This window comes from Danio rerio, chromosome 8, assembly GCF_049306965.1.
Source record: "Danio rerio strain Tuebingen ecotype United States chromosome 8, GRCz12tu, whole genome shotgun sequence".
NCBI classification, from domain to species: Eukaryota; Metazoa; Chordata; class Actinopteri; order Cypriniformes; family Danionidae; genus Danio; species Danio rerio.
Window position 1 is genome coordinate 10,168,412 of NC_133183.1, and position 16,589 is coordinate 10,185,000.

The 16,589-nt window shown below is 37.2% G+C and overlaps 1 protein-coding gene across 2 annotated transcripts in view; it reads left to right on the plus strand.

The window, feature by feature from the left end:
* grm6a (glutamate receptor, metabotropic 6a) overlaps positions 1 to 16,589 on the plus strand; it is a 126,230-nt gene that overhangs the window by 103,217 nt on the left and 6,424 nt on the right. The window contains exons 10-11 of one of the 2 annotated variants that reach the window (XM_021478291.3): positions 5,070 to 5,381; positions 10,633 to 10,878. In XM_021478291.3, the coding sequence (XP_021333966.1) occupies positions 5,070 to 5,381; positions 10,633 to 10,875 (555 nt within the window). In that variant the 3' untranslated portion in view covers positions 10,876 to 10,878. Of the gene's footprint in view, positions 1 to 5,069; positions 5,382 to 10,632; positions 10,879 to 16,589 lie in introns of those variants that run through there. The other variant, NM_001123292.1, reaches the window with a different exon arrangement.

The following is a 16,589-nucleotide window of genomic DNA, read 5'->3' on the forward strand; positions in this document are numbered from 1 at the left end:
GGAAGACAAGGTACAAGGCTAAGATCGAAACACGGAGAAACAAGACAGGGAAACGCGTTGTAATGTTACTAGGAGAACAAGACTCGGCCACCTGGTGGCGTGAGAGAGTGGCTTATGAATGGGATGTAATCAGTCTGTGAAAAAGGCTCAGCTGGTGTTTGCAATCAGGATACATGAGTGAGCAGGCGTGCGTGTTTGGGAGCAATGCATGTATGAATGTGTAGTCCTGGGGAATGCGGAAATGAAGTCCTGAGTTCGTGTGAGAACCAGCGATCCTCTGGGGAGTGATCGCTGGTTGTGACAACAGCACTTCAGTTAGGAGTTCATTCTGTATTATTCCACCTATCCTGAGCTCATTGACTTCACGTTAATAACGGAAACTCTTTGATTTTTATTTTTGTTTTATGATACACTTAGTTAGCATACCTTTGACTGGACTGTTCTCATGCTGGAGCTGAAATAAGAGACTTTTCTGGGGAAAAAGAGGACATCTGTTCTGTTCACCCTTATTGGGGACTAAATAGGGCTATTTTAAACTGTGATTAAGCTATAGCCACTCTGAAGCCTGGTTATACTTCTGCGAAAAAGTGACCGGCTCACGGCGCAGGCAACACGCGTAGCTGTGCACTTCAGCGCGCTGTCTCTGTTGGTCTGCATTAACACTTTAAAAAGGCTAGTTGGCAGTGAGGTGTAAATGTTCCTCTGTGTCGAGTTTCTTCGCTGCTGTTTTGCTTTTCCTGAACTCTACCTGGATGTACAAGTGACTCAAACTCGCTCATTTTGAGGCAGGAACTGGCAGACGTGCAACAACTTTAACCATGAGGTAAACACAGAACAAAATTTTCCATACGAAGCTCCTTCACAGGACTCCACACTTGTAAACAATCGCTTGCGCCATTCACGCGGCTCTTGGTCCCACCCAGACTCGTCAGCGCTACCAAGCCAACCAATCACAGAGCTTGCACTACGCGTTGTTGCGACGTGTAGTTACATTTTTTAAGAGGTGCACGTCAGTGACGCCGACGGCCACGGCAAAGGGCTATGCGTCAGTGCCGTAGCATAAGCCGGCGTTTGACGCAGAAGTATAAATCAACCTTTAGCCATAGGCGTCACTGTTTTTGGACTGTAGCAAGCTGGAAGGAATACTTCACATTATCGACATGTGAAAGAATAAAGGAAAGAAGTATTTCCAGCGTCATGGCGCAAATTAATTATTCAGCCAATCAAGGGCCCCTCCTCTCACGGGCCCTGGGGCTTCAGCCCCATCTAGCCCTTATGTTAATCTGGCTCTGCTCGCAGTACAAGAAACAAGACACGCCCACTATTTTCTCATTCAATATTCCGTTTCTTTAGGAACTGCGTCACAATACGAAAAAAAATAAACAGTCACAGCTTCCGGTTCATGCAAACTTTAATTCTCACAATTTCGATTCTCAAAAGGAATATGTTGAACGCTTTTTAATAATAATAATTTTTATGTATATAGCGCCTTTCCAGAGCTCAAGGACACTTTACAAGGAATGCAACAAAAAGATAAACAAACATACATGAGGTCAAATATAACAAACTGGAATTACACAAACAAGAGCTATGAGATATATGAGCAGAGTAGTGGTGGATCAGATTAAGTAGTCAGTTTGGTAGATCAGAAGCAAAACATTCAGAAAATAAGTGAGTCTTAAGTAAGGATTTGAATTCAGAGATATTATTAGCAGAGCGGAGTGAGGGTGGTAGAGAGTTCCAGAGTTTGGGTGCTATAAGACTAAATGATCTGCCCCCCATTGAAGAGAGGCGGTACCGAGGGACAGCAAGAAGGCCAGAGTCAGCAGACTGTAAAGAGCGAGTTGGGGTGTAGGGGACAAGCATGTTGCAGAGATAGGAGGGTGCTAGGTTATTTAGGGATCTAAATGCAAGGAGGAGAATTTTGAACTTAATGCGGTATGCAACCGGGAGCCAATGGAGATCATACAAGATTGGGGTTTTTTAGTTGTTCCAGCTTAGCGGCAGAATTATATGTGTGAGGCAGTGGCAACGGCATGGGGGAGACCAGATTAACGGGACGCTAGTGAGAAGATGACTGACAGCAGGACATTTCCAGCACCTCCTCCAGCGCAGTTTGGCAGATGTGTCAGTGGAGAACGGAAACTGTGCCGAGCGCTTCTGACAGCAACATCTGTCTGCTCCGCTACTGCTGTTCTGTTCTGTTCTCTGCTCCACAACTTTCTGGGAAAGTTTTGCATGTTACCTGATGAGCACCCTCGATCAGCTGAAAGTGAGTCACTTCATAGAGGAGAGCAGGTGTGTGGGATGTGCTCTAAATCCTGGCTCCCGACAGATGTTCTTGTCTGGTGACCCTCCACCCTTGTGGTGAATGATCAGATGTCTCCTGTAGCTGTCCTCAGAAGTGTCCTTATTTTTTTCCATTTTATGTTATTTACCTAATTAAACTAGTCAAGCCTTTAAATGCCACTTTAAGCTGAATACTATCTTGCTAAATAAGTAGTAAAATATGTTCTGTCATCATGATAAACACAAGAGAATTTGGTTATTAGAAAAAAGTTATTAAAACTATCGTGTTTTTAATATGTGGTGAAAATGTATATATAAAAACCCTCTGGCCTTCTAACACCAACACCGTGTCCAAACTACACACTCGAAGGTACCGCAACAAACGATATAAGGTGTCTTTTCCATGCTTAAAGGAGTTTTTTCTAACTATCTGCAATGGCGACAGACAAAAAATAATAATAATAAATAAATAAAAGACTATTGTCATTTTTTTTAAGTAACAAAGTTATGTGTCTGATTAAAACGTGTTTTTAATTGGTAAACTACTTATGACATTCTTTCAAATTTAATATTATAATTTAGAGTTTTTTTGTGTATAATAAAGAATTTACTATGTATTAAAAGATGCTATTTGTGTGGAAGCAAAATACTGTTTTCTGTGTGTCTCTTTAAATGCAAATAAGCTGTTGCTCCCCATCCCTTTCCAAAAGAGGGCGGAGCTTTCACAGTTTATGTCATGGCTTATAATTAAAAAATAAAAAAAGCATTTTTTCTGACAATTTATCGTGTTCAAATACACAAAACTCTGATTGTATCCACTTTTAGTTCAGAATTAAACACACTGAATATTTCAAATGCTACATTTCAGTCATATCCCACTTTTTTAGCTCAGAAACTCAGTTATGTTATTACAAAGCGATGAGCTGATCTTTCATCATTTCTTTTAGGTCTTTTTAGCTGTAAGCAAAATACAGTTTTTGTGTGTCTCTTTAAATGTAAATGAGCTGTTTTTTTAAAAGAGGGCAGAGCTTTCACAGCTTATGTCCTGGCTTATATTAAAAAAAGTAAAAAGCGTAATCTGAACAAAAAAAAGTATTTTTTTCTGGCAATTTATCGTGTTTAAATACACAAGTCTCTTATTGGATCCATTTTCAGTTCAGAATTAAATCACTGAATATTCTGAATGCCACATTTCAGTCATATCCCACTTTTTCTTTTCTGAAACTGTCACGTTATTACAAAGCGATGAGCTGTTTTGTGTGTCGCTTTAAATGCAAATGAGCTGTTGGTCCCCACCTCTTTTCAAAAAAGGGCGGAGCTTTCACGACTTATTTTCTGATATTTAAAAAAGAAAAACGAAAAATCTGAACAAAAAACTTTTTTTTTGACAATTTATCATGTTCAAATACTATCAACTTTGTAATCAGAATTAAACACACTGAATATTCCTTATGCTACATTGCACTCATATTCCTTTTTTTTTTTTAATCGAGAAAACGGTCACTTTATTACAAAGCGATGAGCTGATCTTATTGTTTCTTTCAACCCAGGCTCATTCCGAAAACGTACCCCCGCGGATGTTTCTGGAGACCGCGATTTACGTGGCCGGAGGTACTTATGGCCGCATTTGTGTGTGCTCGCTGGCTGTGACGGCTCACCTCCATGTGGAGGGCTTTCCCGGCGCAACCAGTTTGTCCGCTTAGCTTGCAGTGTTATGTTGGCGGAGCGGAGGCCCGGAGGAGGAGGAAATGCCGGCCGTGGCAACTACTACTAGGTTCGAGTCCGGGGAAGAGCGGTTCCAAAAAAACAGAATCCAAAAAAAAGCGAACGAGTTCCCAACGGGGCGAGAATGCGGCAAAACCCAAAAACGCAGTCAAACGCGGGCTTTTGCTTTTTTTTAATTTCTGGATGGCTTTTGTAAATCATTGCTTGAGACAGACGGTCGCTCGACAGCGTGTGCTCCCGAGAGGCGTTCGAGTCTCAAAAAAGCGCACACAGCAGCCTCTCGCGGATTCGCGAAAACAAAAACTGCACAAATACGTACCTCCCGGGATGTATTTTACGGCCTCCAGAAACATCCGCTGGGCTACGTTTCCACGATGAGCCTGGGTTGGTTTCTTTTGTGGCTTTTTAGCTGGAAACAAAATACATTTTTTTGTGTGTCTCTTTAAATGCAAATGAGCTGTTGGTCCCCACCCCTTTTTAAAAAAGGGCGGAGCTTTCACAGCTTATGTCCTGGCTTATATTTCATTCATTCATTCAATTATTTCCTTCAGTTTAGTCCCTTTATTCATCAGGCCACAGCGGAATGAACCTCCAACGTATCCAGCTTATGTTTCACACAGGGGATGACCTTCTAGTTGCAATCCAGTACTGTGAATCATCCATAAACACTCATACACAAAACTGTAATTGTATTTATTTTCAATTCAGAATTAAAACACTGAATGTTCTGAATGCTACATTTGTGTCACATCCCGCCATTCACTTCAGAAATCCAGTCACGTTATTACAAAGCCACAAGCGGATCTTATCGTTTCTTTTGTGTCTGTAAAAAAAAGCACTTTAAAACCCATCATTAAGAGCAATCAGGCTGATAGGTGGCCTATTTTACCCAGTAATCTTGTGTGAAGTCGTGTCTGCTGAAGAGCGGCTAAAACAGCCTCTTTTTTTTACACTTTACTCTGCATCAATCTCGCAGCGGCTCTTGACAAATGAGTCTGCCCTTCTGGCTGCCTCGGTCTGGCCGTTAATGATAAGCTTTTTTCTTCTCTCCGCAGGTTGTGGGAGTTTTCGTCTGGTTTGGAGTGATGCCGCCGCACACCACCGTGGACTACGAGGAGCTGCGGCCGCCCAATCCAGAGCTGGCGCGGGGCATCCTGAAGTGCGACATGTCAGATTTGTCGCTCATCTGCTGTCTGAGTTACAGTATCGTGCTGATGGTCACTTGCACCGTGTACGCGGTCAAGAGTCGAGGCGTGCCCGAGACCTTCAATGAAGCCAAACCCATCGGCTTCACCATGTACACCACCTGCATCATCTGGCTGGCCTTCGTGCCCATTTTCTTTGGCACAGCACAGTCCACTGAGAAGGTGAGACGTGCAATGTGATCGATTAATAGGAAAATTGTCCACCCAAAATATTTAAATCTTGCATTTTTATTCATCTACTACTTAGTTCACCCCAAATAGACCATTTTGAGTGATGTAAACAATACCAACAGTCCTTATGTATTATCTGTTTTATATTTTTCATTTCCACAGCTTCTGAAAATCCAAAAGGGTTCACATATTGATACATTTTTTATGCCTGCTGTCATAACATTTATTATGACTGAATTGCCAATTGTTACAGTTCTAAAATAGTTTGACGACAGGCAAGAACTGTTCATGGACTAATGATATTTCCATATTGAAATGGTTCATTTACTTTTTACTCACCCTCTAGTGCACAGGTGTCAAACTCAGTTCCAAAAGGGCCGCAGCTCTGCACAGTTTAGCTCCAGCCCTAATTAAACACACCTGATCAAACTAATTAAGTCCTTCAGGCTTGTTTGAAACCTACAGGTAAGTGTGTTGGAGGAGGGTTGGAACTAAACTGTGCAGGGCTTCGGCCCTCCAGGAATTTAGTTTGACACCCCTGCTCTAGTGGTTGCAAACTGTTGAACACAAAAGAAGATATTTTTAAAAATGTTATTAGATAAATAATTAATTCATTGTTTTATTTCAAGAATTCTTAGCATTAGTTATTACTGATCTCATGATTTAACTGAATTTAATTAATCTCTAAACTGTGAACAATAATAATCAATTTTTCACCCAAAATATTTGATACATCTACTCCAATTTTAAAGACAGGACTTAAAAGAATAGTTCACCCAAAATTTGTGTTTTATATTTACCCATCCTCAAGTAGTTCCAAACTGTAAAAAAAAAAAAGAAAAAAAAGAAATAGAAGGACGAGTAAATGATGCCAGAATTAACATTTTTGGGTGCACTGTCCCTTTCAGGCTACATCCGGACAAAGTCTGAGCTGTTTCAACTGAAAGAAACTTGCACTGACTGAATATTCAATGTAAAACCAGTGTCTTTTTATCTCAAATAAACACCAGTGATTTAATTTTATTTTATTTATTTATTATTATTTTTTACAACAAATTATAAAAATGCCTTGTCGTATTTGATACCCTATAGTTCATAGATTTTTGCGAATTGGGTAAAGAAAAATTGGCTTAGTGTATGGGTGTGTGTGATTGCGAGAGTGTATGGGTGTTTCCCATTACTAGGTTACAGCTGAAAGGGCATCTGCTGCGTAAAACATATGCCAGAATAGTTGGCAGTTCATTCCGCTGTGGCGATCCCTGATAAATAATGGACTAAGCCGAAGGAAAATTAATTAACTTTTTATGTGAATAATTATATTTAAAAAATCCTGAAAACTAACACTTTAACAATAACAAACCTGATAAAAGTCCACTATAAACTCAGAATTCAGAGAAAAATGTCAAAATTCTTCAAAAAGTCCAATTGCAAGATGTAACCTCTGAATTCTGAGGGAAAATGTTTCAAGTGTATGATTTGAAAACTGAAATTACTAATTGTAAGATGTAAAACTTGTGAGAAAAAAGCCAGAATTATAGAAGAAGTCTCAATTAACTTGAAAAGGTGAATTGTGAGACATAAACTTACAATTATGATTTTACAAACTTGCAATAATTGTTAGATTAAGCGTTAATTATTTATCATTCATTTTCTTTTCGGCTTAGTCCTTTTATTAATCTGGGGTCGCCACAGTGGAATGAACCACCAACTTATTCCAGCATATGTTTTTATGCAACAGATGCCCTTCCAGCCGCAACCAATCACTGGGAAACATCCACACACTCATTCATACTCATACACTACAGACAATTTAGCCTACCCAATTCACCTGTACCGCATGTCTTTGGACTGTGGGGTAAACCGGAGCACCCGGAAGAAACCCATGCGAACGCGAGGAGAACATGCAAACTCCTCACAGAAACGCCAACTGACCCAGCCGAGGCTCAAACCAGTGACCTTCTTGCTGTGAGGCTACAGCACTACCTACTGTGCCACCGCATCGCCCCCAGCGTTAATTATATTTACAACTAATAAAACTGAAAAAACTACAAACTGTGAGATGTACACCTGTTGTTAGAAAAATAACTATTTATATTTTTATTCCATGGCCAAAAAACTGAATTGCAGGATTTAAACTCACAATCATGACTTGCAATAATGGAATAATGTGAAATATGGGGCACCACAGTGGAATGAACCGCCAACTTTTCCAGCAAATGTTTTACACAGCGTATGCACTTACAGCTGCAACCCATCACTAGGAAACACTTATACACTCTCATTCACACTCATACACTGTGGATAATTTAGTCAAGAACATGCAAACTCCACACGGAAATGCCAACTGACCCAGCCGAGGCTCAAAGCAGTGACCTTTTTGTTGTGAGGTGATCGTGCTACCACTGAGCCACCTATTAATTAATAAATACCATTAATATGATTTATTATTATAACTATTATTAATATTATTTATTATTTTTCTTTTTGTTCCATGGCAAAAAATTTTTTTTTGCAAGATGTAAACTCACAATTATGACTCTACAACTTGCAATAATCTGAAATAATGTCGAAATTGTGAGAGAAATCTCAATGAACATTTTCTTTGTATGTTGTGGAGGAAAAAAAATGTCACAATTCTGAGTTTACAACATGAATGATGATGAAAAAAAGTCAAGTTTTTTATTATTATAAATACTATTAGGCTGCACAGTGGTGCAGTGAGTATCACAATCGCCTCACAGCAAGAAGCTTGCTGGTTCGAGCCTCAGCTGGGTCAGTTGGCGTTTCTATGTGGATTTTTTTAGGGGTTTCCCCCGGGTGTTCCGGTTTCCCCCACAGTTCAAAACATACCTGCCAACACTCCCTTTTTCCCGTTAGTCTCCCGTATTTCAGTCCCATCTCCCGCCACCTTCCCGTTTTGTTATTTCTCTCGAAAAACTCCTGTAGTTCTACCCCCCACAACCCTAACGTCCTCAGGTTTTTGGTACAGTCTATAACACCCCCAAAATGCCTTTGGTATAGTATCCAATCGGCTGCCCGAAACCAGGTGCATAGCACAGTTACTTAGCTGTGTTATACAGACACCTCACCCCCGACATCTTGACATGGCTCTCTCGCCCTCATGTATTAATGAATGAACATGAATAATGAGGAAAAAGTCACAAATGTAAGATGTAAAGTTTTTATTATTATTAATATTATTTATGATTATAACTATTATTAATATCATTATTTGCTTTATTATTTATCTTTTTACTCCATAGCAAACAAAATAAACTAAATTGCAAGATGTAAACTCGTAAACTCATAATTATGATGAGAATTGTGAGATAAAAAGTCAAAATTACCTTTTTTTTATTTTATTTTTGTGGTCGAACAGTTTCCATAATTTTTCGTGTGTGTGTTTTTTGCTAGACGTGTAAGGTGTTACTAGTTTTTTTTTTTCTTTTAAAGAAGTGTAATGACAGCCTTAGGCTCGGTGACAGTGAAAAATTGTAAGCTATGAGTGCTTTTCTCCTGCATTTACAGAGGAGGAAAAAAAAGCAATCTTCAGACCTCTTGAAAACACAATATATATAAGCGCAACAGCATCTCTCAGAGCAACAACTTCCAGTTTTTACACCACACTGTTGTTTTCTCTCAGTTCTTCGCCAATCCGTCAACAAAAGAGCGCAGCTTAGTCGCCCGTTTAAGTCCTTAAGTAGAAAATGCACTGAAATGAAGTCATTTCAATACCAAAAGCATTGAAGTAAAGCAACAACCTGCCAGGCTCACGATAACAAGTCCAAGTTGCATTGCTCACAGTTTTGCTTTTGAAGAGGCCTTTGATACGGCAGACGTGGAAAGGGATGAGATGAGGGGGGAAAAAAACACAACATTTCATTTCTCCCCTTTATCTCCCAAAGACACACCATGACATGGAGACAAAGACTCGTCCGCCCACCGCCGAGGTTCCACTGTGGGAGGAGGTTGATAACGCAAGCCTGAAAGACAATGTCGAGCCATCTTAATAAAAAGCCAGAAGCCTCGTCAGCGGGATTTAGGAATTAGAGCATTAGTTATTGCTGAAAACAGATGAAACGACAGGTAGCTTCCCACCGACGTACCATTTAATTCGCCACGCTAATACTGTATACATATATGGTGTTTCCTGGTGGGCTGGTGCTGTTCTAGTTGAATTGGCAGGAGCTGATGGGGAATATTGTGAATGTTTATTTTAATGCATTGCCATGGCCTGGTCAAAGGAGGATTTGGTCGTTCATTCAATAGGATTTAAGTGATCTTTCATTTTCAGCATTATGTTTGATGTTTGTTTTGTTCGTTTTTTTAAGACAAAAGAGATGTAAAATCAATATGGTTAGCATCAATATACAGTGTCTATTGTAAATATACCATGTGCTTATGTCTTCGTTGTAAATTCTTGGTTTGTAAGTAATGCTGTTTAATACTTAAGCATTATTCAGTTAAATAGCATTAAATAATAATAGTAGTAGTAATAATAATAATGATAATAATAATAATAGTGATAGTAATAATAATAATAATAATAATAATATTGATAGTAATAATAATTATAATAATAATAATAATAATAATAATATCAAGAATTATTGTAATAATAATAATAATAATAATAATAATAATATCAAAAATTATTGTAATAATAATAATAATAATAATAGTGATAGTAATGATAATAATAATATTATCAAGAATTATTGTAATAATAATAATAATAATAATAACAATAATAATAAAAATCAACAATTATTGTGATAATAATAATGGGCGACTCATTGGTGCAGTAGGTAGTGCTGTCGCCTAACAGCAGAAAGGTCACTGGTTCGAGCCTCGGCTGGGTCAGTTGACATTTTCAGTTGGTAATAATAATAATATCAACAATTATTGTAATAATAATAATTATTATTTTATTATTATTACTCTTATTATTATTATTATCATTATCATTATTATTATTATTAATATTTTATTATTATTACAATTTTTGGTGATATTATTATTATTATTATCACTATCATTATTATTATTATTATTTAATTCATTTTCCTTCAGCTTAGTCTCTTATTTACTAGGGGTCGCCACAGCTTAGTGAATCGCCAACTATTCCGGCATATGTTTTTATGTAGCAGAAATTGTGTAAAGAAATATACTTTTTATTCGATTGTATATAAAATTATCTTTATTTTTGTTTAAGTTAATCTCTTGTCTGTTTTTGCTGCAGATGTTCATCCAGACGACGACGCTGACCGTGTCCATGAGTCTGAGTGCCTCCGTGTCTCTCGGGATGCTCTACATTCCCAAAGTGTACGTCATCATCTTCCACCCGGAGCAGAACGTGCAGAAGCGCAAACGCAGCTTCAAGGCTGTGGTTCAAGCCGCCACCATGTCTTCGCGTCTCTCACAAAAATCCATCAACGAGAAGCAGAACGGAGAGACCAAGATCGAGCCTGACCGGACGCAGTAACAGGTAACAGAAAGCTCACTCTGAAAACACACCATTAAAGCTGTCAGGAGAAAGCTAAGAAGTAAATCAACCAATCTGAATAACACAAAACCAAACTTTAAGAAAGAGTAAATAAACAGACAGGAGTGTTGGTGTAGTATTATTTATATAAAATGTGAGTTTTTGTTATTAATATTAACATTTAATATTTTGAGTCCGTTATTACGTTATTATTTTTGTTTTGTTGATATTTATTATATTTGTTATTTGTTTTTATTCACTTAAATATATATATATATATATATATATATATATATATATATATATATATATATATATATATATATTTATTAGGGATGTAACGGTATCAGAATTTCACGGTACGGTAATACCTCGGTATGAATGGCACGGTATGGCATTTATTGAATCATTTACAGGAAAAACAAAACTAATAAAAATACCCCAAAAAAGTGCCAAAAGTGTCAATGACATACAAATTAGCCATCTATCTGTAAGCTTTGAAACAGGAACTTCAATTTTTCAATTTTAATAACAAAAATGTATTAAACCATGTAAAAAAATAATGTTTCAATTTAGTATTGTTGAAAACTCATCACATTCAACATTTAATCACTAACTCACTTAGATAGAGATGGGTTTTAAGGAAAATTATCATATAAATATAATCTGGTAAAAGCTGGTATCTCTGGGCATTTAAAATGTCCCCTTCAACAGAAAAAAAACCTCTCATTTGGGACTGAGGTTTCTGGGACAGAGATATGACTTGGCCCAGGTTGACAGCAGTGGGTAACGTTGTGCATTGTCTTTCCACCACTTGAGAGGACAAGCCATGAGTGAGATGGAGGTCTCTTTGCGGTACAAGTCAATGTCTGCATCAATCTGAACAGTGTGCTGTGTTTCTGCAGTCCCCATGACTGTTATTAGTCGTATTCCCCAACTAGCTGGCACGTGCACACATAGGGCTCAACCTGTTTAGTGCACATGCCCTTTTTAGTCTTGGATAGAAAGTGCCCTTCCAAAATGATCAAAAGCGCCCCCGCGATGCGACACACCCTCCGTCCCGCCCTTCAGTAGGCGCGCTACTGATATATATATATATATATATATATATATATATATATATATATATATATATATATATATATATATACGTTCATTTTCTTTTCGGCTTAGTCCCTTTATCGATCTGAGGCCGCCAACTTATCCAGCATATGTTTTACGCAACGGATGCCCTTCACTGGGAAATATTCATACACACACACTTCAGACAATTTAGCCTACCCAATTCACCTATACCACATGTCTTTGGACTTGTGGAGGAAACCCACGCCAACACGGCGAGATCATGCAAACTCCACACAGAAACTCCAACTGACCCAGCCGAGGCTCCAACCAGCGACCTTCTTCCTGTGAGGCGAACGTGCTACCCACTACCACACCGTATATATTTCCTAATTATACATACATAATTAGGAAATATTACATGAAAGTACAGGAAATCCTAGGAATTAATAATTCACTAATAAAACGCTGCTTTATTTGCATAGTCTTTTATGCGATGTTCCAGTTTAGGGCATAATTTACATAATTAGCATTTTTAGATGATAACATAGCTATTCACACTGCATCAGCACAGTTGTCCACTTTCTTCCCTATGTACCTGCAGGTCACAGGTGTCAAACTCAGTTCCAAAAGGGCCGCAGCTCTGCACAGTTTAGCTCCAACCCTAATTAAACACACCTGAACAAAGTAATTGAGTCCTTCAGGCTTGTTTGAAACCTACAGATAAGTGTGTTGGAGCAGGGTTGGAACTAAACTGTGCAGGGCTTCGGCCCTCCATGAATTGAGTTTGACACCCCTGCTGTAGGTGAACAGCTCCTCCAGGTGTGGCCATGGGCATTCATCCTCTGCTATTTCTTCCTCATTTCTTCTGTCTTGAATCTCCATATGTCAGTTGATAACTTTGTCACTGTATGATGACGGTCAGCTAAATCTGCAGTAGCCTGAACTTGTTTTTCGGTTCAAATAATGTAGCAGGCTTTTCATTGGTCTGTTGAGATGAGCTTTTTTTATTGGCTATGAAATGCTGGTCAGTGCATGTTTGAAATATTAATTTATTTACAGTACTCTGTAACAAATTGTGATTTTAAAAGTAACAAAGTAGATTGCTCTGATTCATTTGTACTTAAGTACAAGTAAAATTACAGACTTAAAATTGTACTCATGAAAGTGCAAATACCCCAAAAATGTACTTAATTACAGTAATGTGAGTATTTGTAATTCGATACTTCCACCACTGGGAATTATATACAGTTGAAGTCAGAATTATTAGCCCTCCTTTGATTTTTTTTTCTTTTTTAAGTATTTCCCAAATGATGTTTAATGATGTTTAACAGAGCACGGAAATAATTCAGCCCCCCTGAATTATTAGACGCTCTGTTTATTTTTTCCCCAATTTCTGTTTAACGGAGAGAAAAAACACATTTCTAAACATAATAGTTTTAATAACTCATCTCTAATAACTGATTTATTTTATCTTTGCCATGATGACAGTAAATAATATTTGACTAGATATTTTTCAAGACACTTCTATACAGCTTAAAGTGACATTTAAAGGCTTAACTAGATAAATTAGGTTAACTAGTCAGGTTAGGGTAATTAGGCAAGTTATTGTATAATGATGGTTTGTTCTGTAGACTATCGAAACAAAAATTTGCTTAAAGGGGTTAATAATTTTATCCTTCAAATGGTGTTTAAAAATTTGATAGCTGCTTTTATTCTAGCCGAAATAAACCAAAAAAGACTTTCTCCAAAAGAGAAAAATATTATCAGACATACTGTGAAAATTCCCTTGCTCTGTTAAACATCATTTGGGAAATACTTAAAAAAGAAAAAAAATCAAAGGAGGGCTAATAATTCTGACTTCAAATGTATATCTTTAATGTAATTATTATATATAAATATTATATATCAAATATTTCCTGTCATCAATAAATAACAAAATTAATCATATATCTTTTAGATTTAGTAACACTTTATGCATACTATGGAAGGAACTGTATAAATAAGGATAATTCTGCATGGAGGAACACATAGTTTTTGTAATACTTGAACCAATAAGATTATTGAATTTAACATTATTTACATTATTTACTTAATTTTTTATAATAGTAACAATACACCAGTTTATATATACAGTTGAAGTCTGGTTTATTAGCCCCCTTGAATTGTTAGCCTCCCTGTTTATTTTTCCCCCATTTTCTGTTTAACGGAGAGAAGATTTTTTTGTCACATTTCTATTCATAATAGTTTTAATAACTCATTTCTAATAACTGATTTATTTTATTTTTGCCATGATGACAGTAAATAATATTTAACTAGATATTTTTCAAGACACTTCTATACAGCTTAAAGTGACATTTAAAGGCTTAACTATGGTAATTAGGTTAACTAGGCAGGTTAGGGTAATTAGTAAAGTTATTGTATAACGATGGTTTGTTCTGTAGACGATCAGAAAAATATATAGCTTAAATGGGGTAATAATTTTGCCCTTAAAATGGTGTTTAGAAAATTAAAAACTGCTTTTATTTTAGCCGAAATAAACCAAATAAGACTTTCTCCAGAAGAAAAAATATTATCAGACATACTGTGAAAATTTCCTTACCCTGTTAAACATCATTTGGGAAATACTTAAAAAAGAAAAAGAAAATTCAAAGGGGGGCTAATAATTCTGACTTCAACAGTATATCAGCACAAGACTGATTAATTCACCAAACCCCAAAGCACTATAATTAAATTTTTAATTACACTAATAAACAATTAAACAGCGTAAAAACAGACATAGACATGCACTGATGTCAAGACCTGAGCCTTATCTGGACATTTTAATAGTCTGGTCACTGTAGCAACACCCTAGCATCCAATCACCTGCATGGCAATTCAACACCTAAAATTATGTTTTTATGCTGTGTTTGGGTTCTCCTGTGAATTCATATTTGCTATATAAAGAGTAAATCTCTAAACTTGCTTGTGAACTTTTATGCCCTGGAATGACTTATACCAGCAGATCTGCAGAAAAATACTGCTCCGTAATAGATTTCATTGCAATAAACTGTCCTCAAAGCTTCCGAGATGGGATTGTTAGAGAACTGCTTGCTTTATATTCAATATTTAAGGTGCCCTGAATCCTTTTTACGTGAGCCGTATTGAGTGCACCCTCACATTTTTATATCCATAACATCTCGCTCTCTCTTGCTTCTTTAAATTGCAGCGAAATGCTTTCGGGTTTATTTTCCACTTGTTCTCTATCTCTGCTGCACACATTTGCTTCCTCAACACATGCAGTTTGAAGCAGCACATCTCATTACTTCCATATTACCCAGCAAAAAAATCACTAAAGCCCGCACCAAATTGTTGAAATGATGCTTGTTGATATGGATATTTCCCTGCGTTGCAACCACATTTGGGTGCTCAAGTGAAGAAACTGAGCAGAAATTGAAGTGGGATTGAAGTACTTTGAATATGATTCATTTATGGACTTTATGAATGCATTTATTAGTTAAAAAAATGGTGCTAAATAATTCTGTTTGATGTTGTAAGAGCGTCTTTTCTCTCCTCGTCATCTGATATAAACCTTATATGAAATTTTACTACAATAGCTCAAAGGTTTTGGGGTCAGAAAGATTTTTTTTGGAAGATAATATGCTTTTGAAAGTCTCCAGTGCTCACTAAGGCTGCATCTGTTTTATCAAAAATGCAGTAAAAAATAATATGATTGTGAAATAATGTTATAATATAAAATAGCCGTTATCTGTTTTAGTATATTTTAAAATGTGATTTATTTATATGATCCAAAGCAGACATTTCTGCTTTATAATTTCAGTCTTTAGTTTATGTGACCCTTGACCACAAAACCAGTCATAAGGGTCTTTTTTTAAATATATAAACAAGCTTTTTGAGCTTGGCTGGGTCAATTGGCATTCCTTTGTGGAGTTTGCATGTTCTCCCTGCGTTCGCATGGGTTTCCTCCGGGTGCTCCGATTTCCCCCACAGTGCAAAGACATGCGGTACAGGTGAATTGGTTAGGTTAAATTGTCCGTAGTGTATGAGTGTGTATGTGTGGGTGTTTCCCAGAGATGGGTTGCGGCTGGAAGGGCATCCGCTGCGTAAAAACTTGCTGGATAAGTTGGCGGTTCATTCCGCTGTGGCGACCTAGATTAATAAAGGGACTAAGCCGACAAAAAAATGAATGAATGAATGAGTGTTGCAGGAGAGGGGAAATAGAAAGTGGCCGCTTTAAGACTGCTATTTACGGGAGTTGTAGTCCATAGTGAAGTGTATTGCGGGTAGTGTAGTTTGACACGCATGCTGGATGATGTGAGCATGCTGTGTGCTGTGCAGTTGAAGCAGAGGAAGAACGTTTTTTTCGGCTTTGTTTTATGTTCACTTAAGTTATTCCACCTGGGAAATGTTTGCACTGTGAACCTGACAACACGAACATAAGTAAAAGAAGGGCATTGATTACTTTTGTCCGTCTCATCCTTTGCACAAGCTGTTTACTTTGCCGCTGGACATTACTGAAGCGGAGAAAGTAACGCTAGTTTGCTCATGGATAAATATCATTATAACTATATTGTGTAAATATTATTATAACTCGGCCTACAACATTCTGACAATCAAAAACAAAATGACATGATATCACAGGCGATTGTCTT